A 13,724-nucleotide genomic window follows, 5' to 3' on the forward strand; every position below is an offset into this window, starting at 1 on the left:
ACACATAATGCACATAAAATTTAGTGTGTTTCTTAAAAAAATCAAACAGAGTTTGCTCCTTCAAAATAGAAATACATAATAATGCATGAAATACAAAACTGTGGGTTAATACACCTAGTTGTATGTATCTCTCAGCCACATTTTCCGAGGTCCAAGTGACTTCTTGCCAGAGTCATGCAGCTTTTAAAGGTGTGGTCATTTCATCAGAACTGAACCTCATGTCTGATTCTGCTTTGTGTCTAACATGCTGTCATATATACAATAGGGGTTCAAAAAATAAACACATTTTTATGGAATGAGATGTAATTTTTTAAAAAAGTGAGTGTTCAGATAATCAATATATTCTGAACAGATTATGAACTTTGCAAACTGTTTTAAGGTAAGAGTCAAGGCAAAAAGGGAAGTTCTGACACAAGGTTTTGGTATGCATGCATTGTGAGAAATAATGGAGTTATTTTATCTAAAAATTGTCTTTTTTGACTTACGCAAAATCTCCTCCAAGTGTACAAATCAGCTGTGCTCCAAACACACTCCATAAAGAAAGGCCTCCATATTCCCAGGTCACTATTACAACACTATTGTCAGGAGACCATCTCATCAATTTAACAGCTCCTGTTTTATTCCAAATGTCTGTTAGGAAATAGTGAGAAGAGTTAAAAATAAATAGTTGCTTCAGAAATATTTTTTTTTCTCTATATAGTCTATATTTTCAAATCTAAATGAGCAGAAAGGCAAGACTGCTTCAAAAAATAAATCCTGCTCATTTAGGACTACTTAAAATTAGTAAGGCCATTCGTTTTGTCCTGATCTAAGCAGAACAAACTCAGTGCACAGGTGATTTGTAAGAAGTGAAAGCTGTTTCTAGCCACTATTAGCTTGATTAACTTCCAACTGTGTAATCTTAAAAGTCTTTGGCTTTGTATAAATCAATTTCTGTAAATCAGGGATAAGGTTACAGTAAAAGCTGTCTTTAGGAAAAAACATAAGCAGACCTTAAAAAAGGCTACACAGTAAGGATGATTAAAAAAACATACGGAGCAAATTTCTATTTTTGGAAGTACAGCAAATGACACCCTGAATGACTTCCACACTGAAAAAACTAATACGTTGAACAGAATACTTAAATCCTCAAAACAACCAAAAATACTGAGACAAAGTGCTTGTTCCCTGAATTTTTCTGCCAAACCCTGGAGACCCTGACTTCTACCTGTGATGACTCATAGCATGTTAGGAACAGGAGATAAAGCTCACAGCTTGCCTAAGGCAGGTAATCTTACAAAAGATACCCAGGTAAAGCTGGGACTACAATGGACTATATCCGTGGTATAAGAGAAAATGAGAAAAAAGCCTCTGCCATACAGGAAAAGAATTAGCAAGGAACACTTTCATGTTTCATCAGTGGAACTCAATGGAAAATAACACTCCCTTGATAATCTGAAGCCACAAACCCTCACTCTGATTTGTAATTTGTACAATGTAATGTGGTTCACACAGAGAATACAATGCAAAGGGTTAGAGACTGATGTAGTGCTCCCAAATGACCAGCAGAAGCAAAGACATTTAAATCCTCTCTGGAAAAACTCAAATGTTATCCAGTTCTCAAAGTGTTACACACACACAAAAAAAACACTTCAAGGAAAACAATCAGCTCTCAGTCAAAAATCCTAAAATACATACACAAATGAGCAAGAACCCAAAGGATCAAGACATGGCAGAAACAGACTCAGAAAGGCTTCAGATTTTGGGATTAACAGACACAGAATATAAAATAACTGCTTTTCATAGCCAATGAAATAAAGGAGAAGACTCAAGGAGCAGGATGCATACAGATTGGAAAAAGAGCTAAATAAGCCTTTAAATAATAAAAAATACAATAACTGAAATTAAAAACTTGATGGACAGATCAAACAATGTATTAGGCATAACAGGAGAGGATCAGCAAACCCAGATGGAGAAAAAATTTCTAGAATGCAATCTAGAGAAACAAAATTAAAAAAATTTTAAAGTTAGGTTAAGAAACATGGAAAAAAGTATAACATATATCTGAGTTCCAGAAAAAGAGATTAGGGGAGAGACAATATTTAGAAAGATTGGTTGAGAATTTTCCAGAAATAGTTCAAAGACATAAATCTTCATCCAGCAAGCCTAAGTCTCAAGCAGGATTTGAAAAACAAACAAACTTCTTCACCTTCCACATCACAGTGAAAAGGCAGAAAGGAGAAGACAACTTGACAGATGACCTCCCAATAGCTGCAATGGAAATCTAATGACACTAGAGCAAATTCTTCAATGCATAAAAAGAAAATAACTGCCAATCCAAAACAGCATAGCCAATCCAAAACAGCATACCAAGTTGAACTATAATTAAATCACATGGGGCAAAATAAGTACATTTCAGACTCCGCCAAAGTAGAGTTTACCTTCAAAAAACTTCATTCAAAGAAATTCCAAAGGATGTATGAGAGGTTTTTCAGACAAAAAATGGTCTCAAGAAGAAGGTATGAGTTGGTAAAAGATATGGTGGGCAAAAATACTGGTATTAGTGGGTAACACTAAGTCAACATGAATAGTTAAATATCCTAATTGTGATGGTTAACACTGAGTGTCAACTTGACTGAATTGAAGGATACAAAGTATCAATCCTGGGTGTGTCTGTGAGGGTGTTGCCAAAGGAGATTAACATTTGAGTCAGTGGGCTGGGAAAGGCGGACCCACCCTCAATTGGGGTGGGCACAATCTAATCAGCTGCCAGTGCGGCAAGAATATAAGCAGGCAGAAAAATGTGAAAATAGAGACTGGCCTAGCCCCCCAGTCTACGTATTTCTCATGTGCTGGATGCTTCCTGTCCTCAAACATCAGACTCCAAGTTCTTCAGTTTTGGAACTCGGACTGGCTCTCCTTGCTCCTCAGCCTGCAGATGGACTACTGTGGGACCTTGTGATCATGTGAGTTAATACTTAATAAACTCCCCTTTATAAATACGTATGTATCTATTCTATTAGTTCTGTCCCTCTAGAGAACCCTTACTAATACAGATATTGGTACCAGGAGTGGTTGTAGAGGAACAGAATATTAAGGATTGAGTTCCTTCATTGGTTTTGGGGTTTCTGGAATTGACTGCCTAATATTATTAGACCCCAAAATGCTAACGACTCTATTTGTAATAGTATGGAGAACACTGACAGTCCCTGACATGAACTGTTTAGAGAATTATACAAAATAAATGCATTTGGCACTTCTGATTCATTGCTTGTGAGAGTCAAGGAGTTTAGTGACTCTCTACATAACACCTTTGACCATATGTGAAGAAGCAAGGAACATAATGGAGCTAGTTTGTTGCTCCTAAGTTCAGTGAACAAAGTGATGAAAGAAAATGAACTCAGGGATTCTATCTCCCAGAAGCAGACACTGAGCCTCAAATCTGCTAAGATTGCCCTGAGAGAGAGTCCTATCTCCTATAGAGAAAGAGCTAAAATTGTGGAAACACAGAGACAAGCTCTTATCATTTGAGTGGCTGACCTGCAACGAAAGGTGCATACACCTGCATCACCAGGTGTCTACTGTTAAAATGAGGGCACTGACTGGAAAAGAATGGGACTCTGCAACTTGGAAAATGGATGTGTGGGAGGACCCTGATGAAGCGACATTCACTGAGTTTGTAAACTCTGGTGAACCTTTTTTTGCCAGAAGAAACAGCTTTCCCCATCCCCAATAGTGGCAACATCCCCTCCCGGACCCATGCTGCCATTAGCCCTTCCACATTTGTCTGAGGAGATAAACCCTGTGCTGCCTGAGGCAACAGTGATGCCCTCCCGAGGCAGTTGCCAGGCAAGATAATGTTGATTCTCCTCAGGAGCCACCCCCAACACCTGTTTGCTTCTAGACCTATAAATAAAGTCCTGGCAGGCCTCTAGAGGTGAGGTTGAGAGTGTGACCCATGAGGAGATGCACTATGGGAACTGCTCAAGTTTTCTAATTTATATAAACAGAAATCTGGAGAACGGGCACGGGAATGGATATTAAGGGTGTGGGATAATGATGGAAGGAAAATAGAGTTGGATCAGGGTGAATTTACTGATTTGGGCCCACTAAGTAGGGACTATGCATTTAAAGCTGCAGCTCAGGGAGTTAAAAGGTTCTAATAGCTGAAATATGGATTAAAAGCTGGCCCACTGTGAGTGAGCTGGAAATGGCTGATCTCCCTTGGTTTAATGTAGAGGAAGGGATCCAAAGGCTTAGGAAGATTCAGAAGGTGGAGTGGATTAATCACTTTAGACCTACTCATCCCAGCTGGGAGGGTCCAAAAGATATACCCTTGATTGATGCCTTGCAAAACAGATTTGTAAGGGCAGCACCTACATCTTTGAAGAATCCTATAATTGCACTTCTCTGTATGTCAGATCTGACAGTGGGAACTTCAGTCACTCAACTACAAAATTTAAATACAATGGGAATAACTGGATTCCAAGGCAGCAGGGGCAAGTGGCACTCAATTATCAAAGGCAAGGTGGGCGTAGCTACTATAATGGACAGCAGAGGCAAAGCAGCAATCAAAATAGTCTGACTTGTGTAGAACTCAGCACTGGCTAATTAATCACGGTGTTCCTGGAAGTGAAACTGATAGGAAGCCTATTGCATTCCTACTTAATTTACACAAGCAGAAAACTCCTAGGTCGAATGGACAAAACACTAATTTGAATTATCAAAACAGAATCACGGCTCCTCAACTGATTTCCAGACTTGAGCCAGTTTACACACCCAGAGTCCCAATACTTGACCTATAGCATGACATGTACTGTTTAACTTAAAATCAGCATCTGCTACACATAGCATTACCAGTACATTAAATTTTTTTTTTTTTTTTTTTTAAAAGACTCACCAGGATATTGTTTTGCTGTTAGCTCTAATTTATGAGATAGCAGCATGGCTCCAGTGCTGTTATCTATTGTATAGACCTGCACAGAACCACTGTGAAAACAACAACAAAAAACTTTTAGTGAAAAAAGACAAATACAAATAGAAAAAGCATTATATAACTCTTATGTTCTGCTGGTGGGAGTGTAAACTAGAACAAAATCATTTTGTCAATAAGTTGCAATCATCTCATAAATTTGAACAAAGGCATATTCTAATCTAGCAATTGCACTTCCAGATATATCCCAGAAATTATTGTCTAATGTTTACTAGAGATATGTACAATGTCCATTGTACAACTGTGTATAATTTTTAAAAAAGGAAATAGCCGGCTGGGTGCGGTAGCTCATGCCTGTAATCCCAGCACTTTGGGAGGCCGAGGTGGGTGGATCACGAGGCCAGGAGATCAAGATCATCCTGGCTAACACAGTGAAACCCTGTCTCTATAAAAATACAAAAAATTAGCCAGGCGTGGTGGCGGGTGCCTGTAGTCCCAGCTACTTGGGAGGCTGAGGCAGGAGAATGGCGTGAACCTGGGAGGAAGAGCTTGCAGTGAGCTGAGATCATGCCACGCACTCTAGCCTGGGTGACAGAGCGAGACTCGGTCTCCAAAAAAAAAAAGGAAATAGCCTATCTAGCAACGTGAGGGAAAAAAATGAACTTTTATTTGGCTATAGTACATATGATGTAGCAATATAATACTATACCATACAGCACTGAAAATGAATGAACTTTAGCCACATGGATAGCGGATACCGTTAACCCTTGAACAACATGGATCTGAACTGTATGGGCCCACTTATACATGTATTTTCTTCTGCCTCTGCCACCCCTGACATACTTCCTTTTCCTCCTCCTCCTCAAGCCTACTCAACATGAACACAGTGAGAATGAAGACTTTTAGGATGATCTACTTCCACTTAATCAATAGTAAGTACATTATTTCTTCCTTATAATTTTCTTAATAATCTTTTCTCTAGCTTACTTTATTGTAAGAATACAATACATAATATTAGTATATATAACAGGGAAAGTATGTGTTAATTGACTATATTGTCAGTAAGGTTTCAACAGTACGTTATTAGTAGTTAAAAGTCTTTGAGGAGTCAAAAGTTACAAGGAAATTTTCAAATGTGTTGGGGGGTTGGTACCTCTAACCCCTGGGCTGTTCAATGGTCAGCAGTATATACATTTAAGAGATAAAATATATATATACACACACATAAGTGTGTGTGTAAAAGCATAGCATATATAAACATACATATTTGATATATATATAGTAGATATATAGTATCAATAGTAAATATATTTGTGGTAAAAATACAATGAAGAATTCATGTATACAAATTTCAGATTAGTGATACTCTGGTGGAGAAAGGGGAGTATCAAAGAAGAGGGGTAAACAGAAGGCTTCATCAGCACTGGTGATGTGTTATTTCTTATGTTGGATGGTAATTTATAAAGATTTTAGTTTTAAAATATATATGCTTTTTGTGTAAATGGTATATATATTTACTTAATTTAAAACATCTTTACAATAGTCAAATTTATGAAGGGCCTGAAGCCAAAAGTAAAATCTCTATAATACTTCTAAGCTGCATTTCAAAATTGAACTACAATGATAATAGAAAAGTCTCATTTCTGCTTATGGTATATTCTCAGTTCAAAAATTTAATGCACATTCAGCATTTGAAAATGAGGCTTCTGCTTTACATTAGTTATGCAACACTATCATAGTGAGAAAAAGAAACAAATGTTGTTCTTAAAGATACTTGTTAATCTAAGAATGCTTGTACATAGTAAGATGACACTGGTTTATGACTGCCAGACTTTTTTTTGTGAAAGGAGAAATCAGATGGTTTCTTCACAGCAGCTTTGATCCATTTCCATCCAGGTCCTACCTCTTCTCAAGCATTAGAACTGGGATTAACTAAAAGACCTGCAGCAGTAGGCTCCTTAAAGTTGTCCCACAGCTTACTCTGTTTTTGTTTTCTTTTTTTTCTTTCTGTGTACCATTCTGGATAATTTCTATGTTTTTCAAGTTCATTAATCCTCTCTTCTGCAATGCCTCATCTGTCGTTAGCTCCATACAGTGTATTTTTTTATCTCAGACATATGGTTTTCACCTCTAGAAGCTTAATTTCAGTCTTTTTCTAATATCTTCCATGTCTCAGTTTAATATTCAAGAGGGACTCTCTACAGCTCTCTGAAGCTCTCTCTTTGTGCCACCGGTTTGGTGTCTATAATTATGAACTCTAGCTGCCTTGGTTTTCCCAGATTCTCTGATTTCCATGTGCTTATCTCAACTCAGGACCTATCTCCTCAATCCTGTGCTGCAGCCTACAAACACTCAAAATAATAAAAACTAGGGCAGTTACAGAGAGATAATTTTGTTTCTCATCTTTCAGAAATCACTATCCCTTGTTACCTTATGTTCGTGTTTTGAATTCAAAACAGCTCTTTCATATTTTTGTCCATTTTCTTGACTGTATCAGGTGGGAGGGAAAATCTGATCTGTCATTCCATCATACCCAGAAGCTAAATATCTGAAAAATATTTCTTTCCAGACTATCTACCCAAATAGATCATCTCCTGCTGACAGACAGCACTAAGTGGGTAGCAGGTGTTTGTTTTTGCTTTGCATCTGACAACTGTCAACTGCTAACCCTGGGTTGCTGAGCTCTAAAATGCTAGTGAGGAGTCCATGTTTTCAATATAAGAAGCAGGTGCTAAGTTACTACTTATAAAAGTCTGACAATCTTTTAGGTGTTCTATAGTGCCTGTATTCTTTCAACTACTTTTCCTTCCATTTCTCACCAGCTCAATGTAACAGAAAAATATATTTTCATTAAAGAGACAGGACTTACTAACTCCAAAGCAAATAAATCTCTGTAAGAGAGATATGGCTATTGTCACCATAAGTGATCAAATTCAGCATCATTAATACTGAGACAACTTGTCATTATTACTAAATGATACTATAGGAAGTATATATCATCACCCATGACAAAATGTGTAACCAGAATCTAGTAATACCTTTAAATATTTAGGTAACAGGAAGGTTGTTCAAATACTGATCTGCTGCCAGCTGGCATCCTAAAAAGAAGCTGGCTTCTTACACAACTCTAAGGACACCAGCTATCACCTAGTGTTCAAGGCAATTAAGTCCTGATATGTGTTGGCAGATCTGGACTAGCAGACACTGGTTTGTTATGTCACACAGCTAGAATCACAAAACTTTAACCCTAACCCATGGGCATGCTAGAAGAGAGCTTGTAGTCCCACAGCTGATGAAAACTGAGGTGGCTGAAAAGCTATAATCCAAGAGTCTACCTTCATTATCCTGGGGAGGGCTAGTACTTACGAATCATGTAGCTTACAAGCCCATAGCCTAGGGAGGAGTACTTCTTCTGGATTCTAACATCCAGCCTTGTGCTAGCCCCAAATGCAGGAAATGGAACTGCACACTTGCCACTGCTTCTGTCTCTGTGTATTTTCTCTAAATGTTTTTCCATGCCTGATGTGTGGGCTTTCTAATCACTTGACTGTATTGCTCAACAAGAACCAACTTCCAGGTCAGTCATGACGGGTGTCAGATAAACTAGTTAAATGCCATCATGAGGAAACAATGAGGCAAATCTAGGATGCAGGATATTCTGTAAAGAATTGACTCAGACTCAAAAAAAGTTAATGCCATGAAAATGAGAAAAGTGGTGTAAGGATTATTGTAGGTAAAAGGTAACTAAAGAGAATTAATAACCAAATATAATTAATGAATCTTGACTGATTCTGGTTGGAACAAAGGAGGTATAGAAGAAATTTAGCTGGTGGCAACTGGGTTAATTTGCATATAAACTGGGTATCAGATCCTATTAGGGATTTATCATTAATGATCTCATGTGATAAAGATATTCCATTTATACAAGAGAATGTTTCCTTTTTTAGAAACCAAAAAATAAGGCAAATGTATGTCAACAGCAAAGTGGATAAATTATGCTATATTCAGACAATGGAACGTTATTTATAAACCAATTTAAAAAGTGATTACAACTACTGGTAAATGACATGGATGAATCTCACAATGCTGACCGGTTACTAAGTGAGTCAAAGAGGGAATAAGAGTTGTGACTAGGAAGTAGCAGAGGCAGTTTGTGACTGTAGTCCAGCAATGTTTTATTTACTGATCCAGTTGTGAAGAGATGGGTATTTGTATTACATTAAACTATGAATATTTGGATTATGTACTACTTTGTATGTAAGTTTTTGTTTCACAATGTGAAATAAAAAGGGTATTATAAACTTTATGCCAGTAAGTTTGAATGTGTATAAGAAATAAACCAATTCCTGGAAAAATGCAACTTGCCAAAATGATGTAGGGAGAGATAAAAAGTCTAAATCCTCTTAAATCTATTTTTAAAACTGGGCTGGGCCCAGTGGCTCACACCTGTAATCACAGCACTTTGGGAGGCCGAGGCGGATGGATCACGAGGTCAGGAGTTTGAGACCAGCCTGACCAACACAGTGAAACCCCGTTCTACTAAAAATACAAAAATTAGCCGGTTGTGGTGGCGCATGCCTGCAGTCCCAGTTACTCAGGACGCTAAGGCAGGAGAATCACTTGAACTCAGGAGGCAGAGGATGCAGTGAGCCAAGATCACGTCCTTGCATTCCGTCTGGGCAACAGAGAGAGACTGTCTCTCTCTCTTTCTATATATATATATTTATATATATCCAAAAATATAATATATTTTGGATATATATATCCAAAATCTGCCCTTTACTTTCGTTTGTTTCAATCTAATAAAACATTTTTACATTTCATATTAAAGTTGACTGACAAATTATGATAGCATGACACAGTTTATAAGTGTGTTAGGAACATCTTATGTTTACAAAAAAACAGTATTTTTTGCAACAACTCTTAAAAATGCAAAAGTCTACATCAATTATACCTCACACAGCCAAATGCCATTAGTCGATACTTGTTATTTACTGCTACACACGTTCCGTCAACAACATCTTGTGGCCAAACTCCATGAAGCTGCTATAATAAAGAAAAATAGTTAAGGCTTAAAAAGTGTTTCTCCAAATTTACTGTAGTCAACATAATTCTCCTTCAATAAACACACAATTTCTAATGCTTTATTTGGTTTCATCTGCAGAGGAAAATATCCCATCAGGACTATCCCAATAGTCTCCCTTAAAATACTACCAAATAGTCTCCCTTAAAACCTCAAACTTCTCATGAATTGGTCTGATAAATACTTAGTCCAGTGCTAGTTAATCTATTTAAAAAACACTAAAATATGGAAATTCATCCCCAAACTCAAATAAAGATGACTTTCTTGTTAGAATGTAAACACTTTGATAGCGGAAACAGCATCTAACTTGCTCACTATAATTATTCTCATCACCTAGCACACAGTATTTAACTTCTCAGTCAATGAAAAGTAGTACATTCTGTTTGGTTTATTCTTTAGAAGCAAAATTGCTTACTATTCTCTACAATTCCCTTCTTTATAATGTAATGGTTAATAGCATGGTTTCTGGAAGCCTGACAGCTCAGGACTACCTTCACTCCTCAAAATGATTATTTGATCTTTTTAAGCTTCAGTTTTCTTATCTGTATTTACTTCTTAGGGTGTTTCAAAGATTAAATGAAGATACATATGTAAACTATTTAGGACAATGCCTACCATTCAACAAACATTCAATAAATAAATGACATTATTAGTAAGCGTATATGCTATTTAATTCCATATATAGAAAAATACAGCTCAGTTGTTTGCTCTTATTTGTCAAATCACAGACATTCGATGACAAATTCCAAGGCAAATGTCATAATCATTAGTTCAGTTAGCACAAAAAGTGGCACACTATAATACAGCACTTTATTTTTGGATGATCCCAATAGTAAACACTAAAGATACAATATAATCACAACTATTTGAACTAGAATACTACAGATTTCATTTAATTCCACAATCAGCTACTAATCTACTATCTAAACATGGAATCTTTGCTTTAGTAGGAATTTTATTTATCTTTTAATTTTAATAATAAAACTGGACATTTTATGTCACAAATGGTAAAGACAGCAGTGAAAATTGGTTTTTTGAACTGCTGCTTAGATTGAAATTCAATCCTACAATAAGTATTTTCTAGGTGGTTACGATTCACTAGGCACTGCTCTAGGTGCTGAGGCTATACTAGCACACCAAAATCTTTACTTGTATCCTTGCTTTACATCTGAGTCAAGAGACAGACAAGTTTTTTTAAAAAAGTATATTGTATATTAGAAGTTAAAAATACTATACAAAAAAAATTAAGCAATGGTGGTAAAGAGGGAGTACAGGGGAAGGGTGTAATATTCAACATGTTTCCCTGTAAGGATGCCTTTTGAGGAAAGTCCTCAAAGAAATAAAGCAAGTGTAAAAGCTCTATTGTAGTAGCATTTCTGGCATGCTCAAAGACCAGCAAAGAGGCCTGTGTGGACAGAGTGAAGTGGATGGGTTGTGAAAGGGAAGTAGTATATGTGGTAAGAGATGTAACAGGAGGTCAGATTTTTAGGGCTTTGAAGGCCACCATAAGAATTTTGGCTTTTTCTTCAAGTTATACAGAAGAAGAATATTAATTTTTTTAACCTTTTCTGTCATGAATTATAATAAAGAATACATGAAAATGAAACGTACATCTCAATTAATATCACAAAGCAAACACTTGTGGAACTGCTACTCAGGCCAAGAATCATCAGTACCCAAAAGTCTCCCAATAGTGCCCTTCCCAATCACTGTATCCTCACACCCCTACAACAAAAAACATCCAGATTTACATGGTAATCACTTCCTTCTTTCTTTTAAATCATCATCACTTAAACATGCACCCATATATACTCTAATTTTGAACGGCCTACGTTATTTGCCCTTTAATTTTTACCTAAAATGGAATCATAGCATGTATTCTTTTGTGTCTAGCTGCTTTTGCTTACTGTGTCTATAAGATCTATCTGTGTTGTTGCATATAGCCTAGTTTGTTCATTGTTCATATTGGGCTTAGCTCACTGGGTTGCTTTGGCCTCCCTTAGTCCGGCCAGCTCTTTACTGTCTTGTTTGCTCTCCAAGGCCTTCAAGCATATTAAAAAATATATTTTTTCTCCAGCTCTTTTAGTCCTCAGGAGGTTCTGTTCTAATAATCTAGTCCTACTGAATGAGTTTCCACAGAGAACTAACATAATCATATTTTAACACATCTGTTAAATGTCATTTAGTTATTTCCCTATTACCAGTAATACATACGTACTGTTTTCTTGTAATTTGCATTTTCTGTCTATACCTTATTTAGTAATGCCCATCTGCTTTTCATTAGTTTTTGAATCCCTAAATTATTAGAAAAATTTCTTTAATTACATACGAATAAATGCTGAGAATTTATTTTGTACTAACTCTAAAGTACTTGGAAAAGACTCAATCACTTTTCAGCCCTAATATTTTTATTTCCAGTCTAAACATTTAAGTCCCAAAGATAATTACAAATATATATGCACTTTATAGGAAAAAAAGAAATTTTTTTTCTAATTCATCAAAAGTTTATTTTTATTCTTATTTATATATTGATACAGGTGATCACGAATACATTATTTAGTACTTTATTATCTGAATAAAGTTGATAATGGAAGATATTAGATAGGAATATTAAAGTTGATAGCAAACAGAATGACGACAATTAAAAAAGGCCATTAAAAACTTAAATTCCTTTCCAGTTAAAGAGATATGATGAATATAAATATTTAGCTTCTTGGACTCCTAAAACCGTAACTTCTACAAGAGAAAAGAGTTTTTGTTTAAAAAAGCATAAAGCGGCAAAGACAAAAATAAAAGGAGAGGAGGCAGCATTAGAAAATTTTGGAAGCTGGAAAGCATACCAATGAGTAAAATCCTTAACTGGCAGGGAATAATGCTGAGAAATATCTAAGTTGTAGGGTACATGAAAGGCTTGGGAATTCAGGTGTCTTTGAAAGACTAAACTAAATGTGGTAGAAGTGGTTCAAAACCTACTTAAAGAAGCAACTAGGTCCTCCCAGAGCACTTCCCCACCGCTGAGCAGCCAATAAATACCCCACCTCCACTCCTACAGAAAACTGGTTATTTTTCTTTGGAGAAAAACAAATCAAAACAAAACACCCCCACCTCTATCCCCTCCACCAGAGGCGTATGAACCACACTGAAAACAGGGATAGAAAATAAAGGCTCACATCTTGAATTTGGACCCTCTGGCCTAACGGTTCTGTAACTCAAATCCCAGAATATTGGGTAGCCAAGCATATATCCTCTAGAAAGGATTGCAGGACTGTTTTCCAAGGAACACTGGAGTGAGAAGAGAACTTTAGAGAAAAAAGAGTAAAAAGAAGCGAACAAAGCCACCTGGAAATATGGGACTATGTGAAAAGATGAAATCTACATCTGATTGGTGTATCTGAAAGTGATGGGGAGAATAGAACCAAGCTGGGAAACACTCTTCAGGATATTCTCCAGGAGAATTTCCCCAACCGAGCAAGGCAGGCTAACATTCAAATTCAGGAAATACAGAGAAGCCACGAAGATATTCCTCAAGAAGAGCAACTCTAAGACACATAATTGTCAGATTCACCAAAGTTGAAATGAAGGAAAAAATGTTAAGGGTAACCAGAAAGAAAGGTCGGGTTACCCACAAAGGGAAGACCATCAGACTAACAGTGGACCTCTCGGCAGAAATTCTACAAGTCAAAGAGAGTGGGGGCCAACATTTAACATTCTTAAAGAAAAGAATTTTCA

At 36.6% G+C, this 13,724-nt stretch overlaps 1 protein-coding gene across 2 annotated transcripts in view; it reads right to left on the reverse strand.

Annotated features, from left to right (window-relative positions):
* The window catches only part of RIC1 (RIC1 homolog, RAB6A GEF complex partner 1), a 158,526-nt gene that overhangs the window by 31,993 nt on the left and 112,809 nt on the right, over positions 1-13,724 (reverse strand). For both annotated transcript variants that reach the window (XM_023213163.2, XM_023213164.1), the window contains exons 7-9: positions 9,867-9,958; positions 4,880-4,968; positions 486-630 (exon numbers count right to left, since the gene is read on the reverse strand). In XM_023213163.2, coding sequence (XP_023068931.1) covers positions 486-630; positions 4,880-4,968; positions 9,867-9,958 — 326 coding nt within the window. The remainder of the gene's footprint in view (positions 1-485; positions 631-4,879; positions 4,969-9,866; positions 9,959-13,724) is intronic.

Source organism: Piliocolobus tephrosceles, chromosome 14, assembly GCF_002776525.5.
Source record: "Piliocolobus tephrosceles isolate RC106 chromosome 14, ASM277652v3, whole genome shotgun sequence".
In the NCBI taxonomy this organism is placed as follows: domain Eukaryota; kingdom Metazoa; phylum Chordata; class Mammalia; order Primates; family Cercopithecidae; genus Piliocolobus; species Piliocolobus tephrosceles.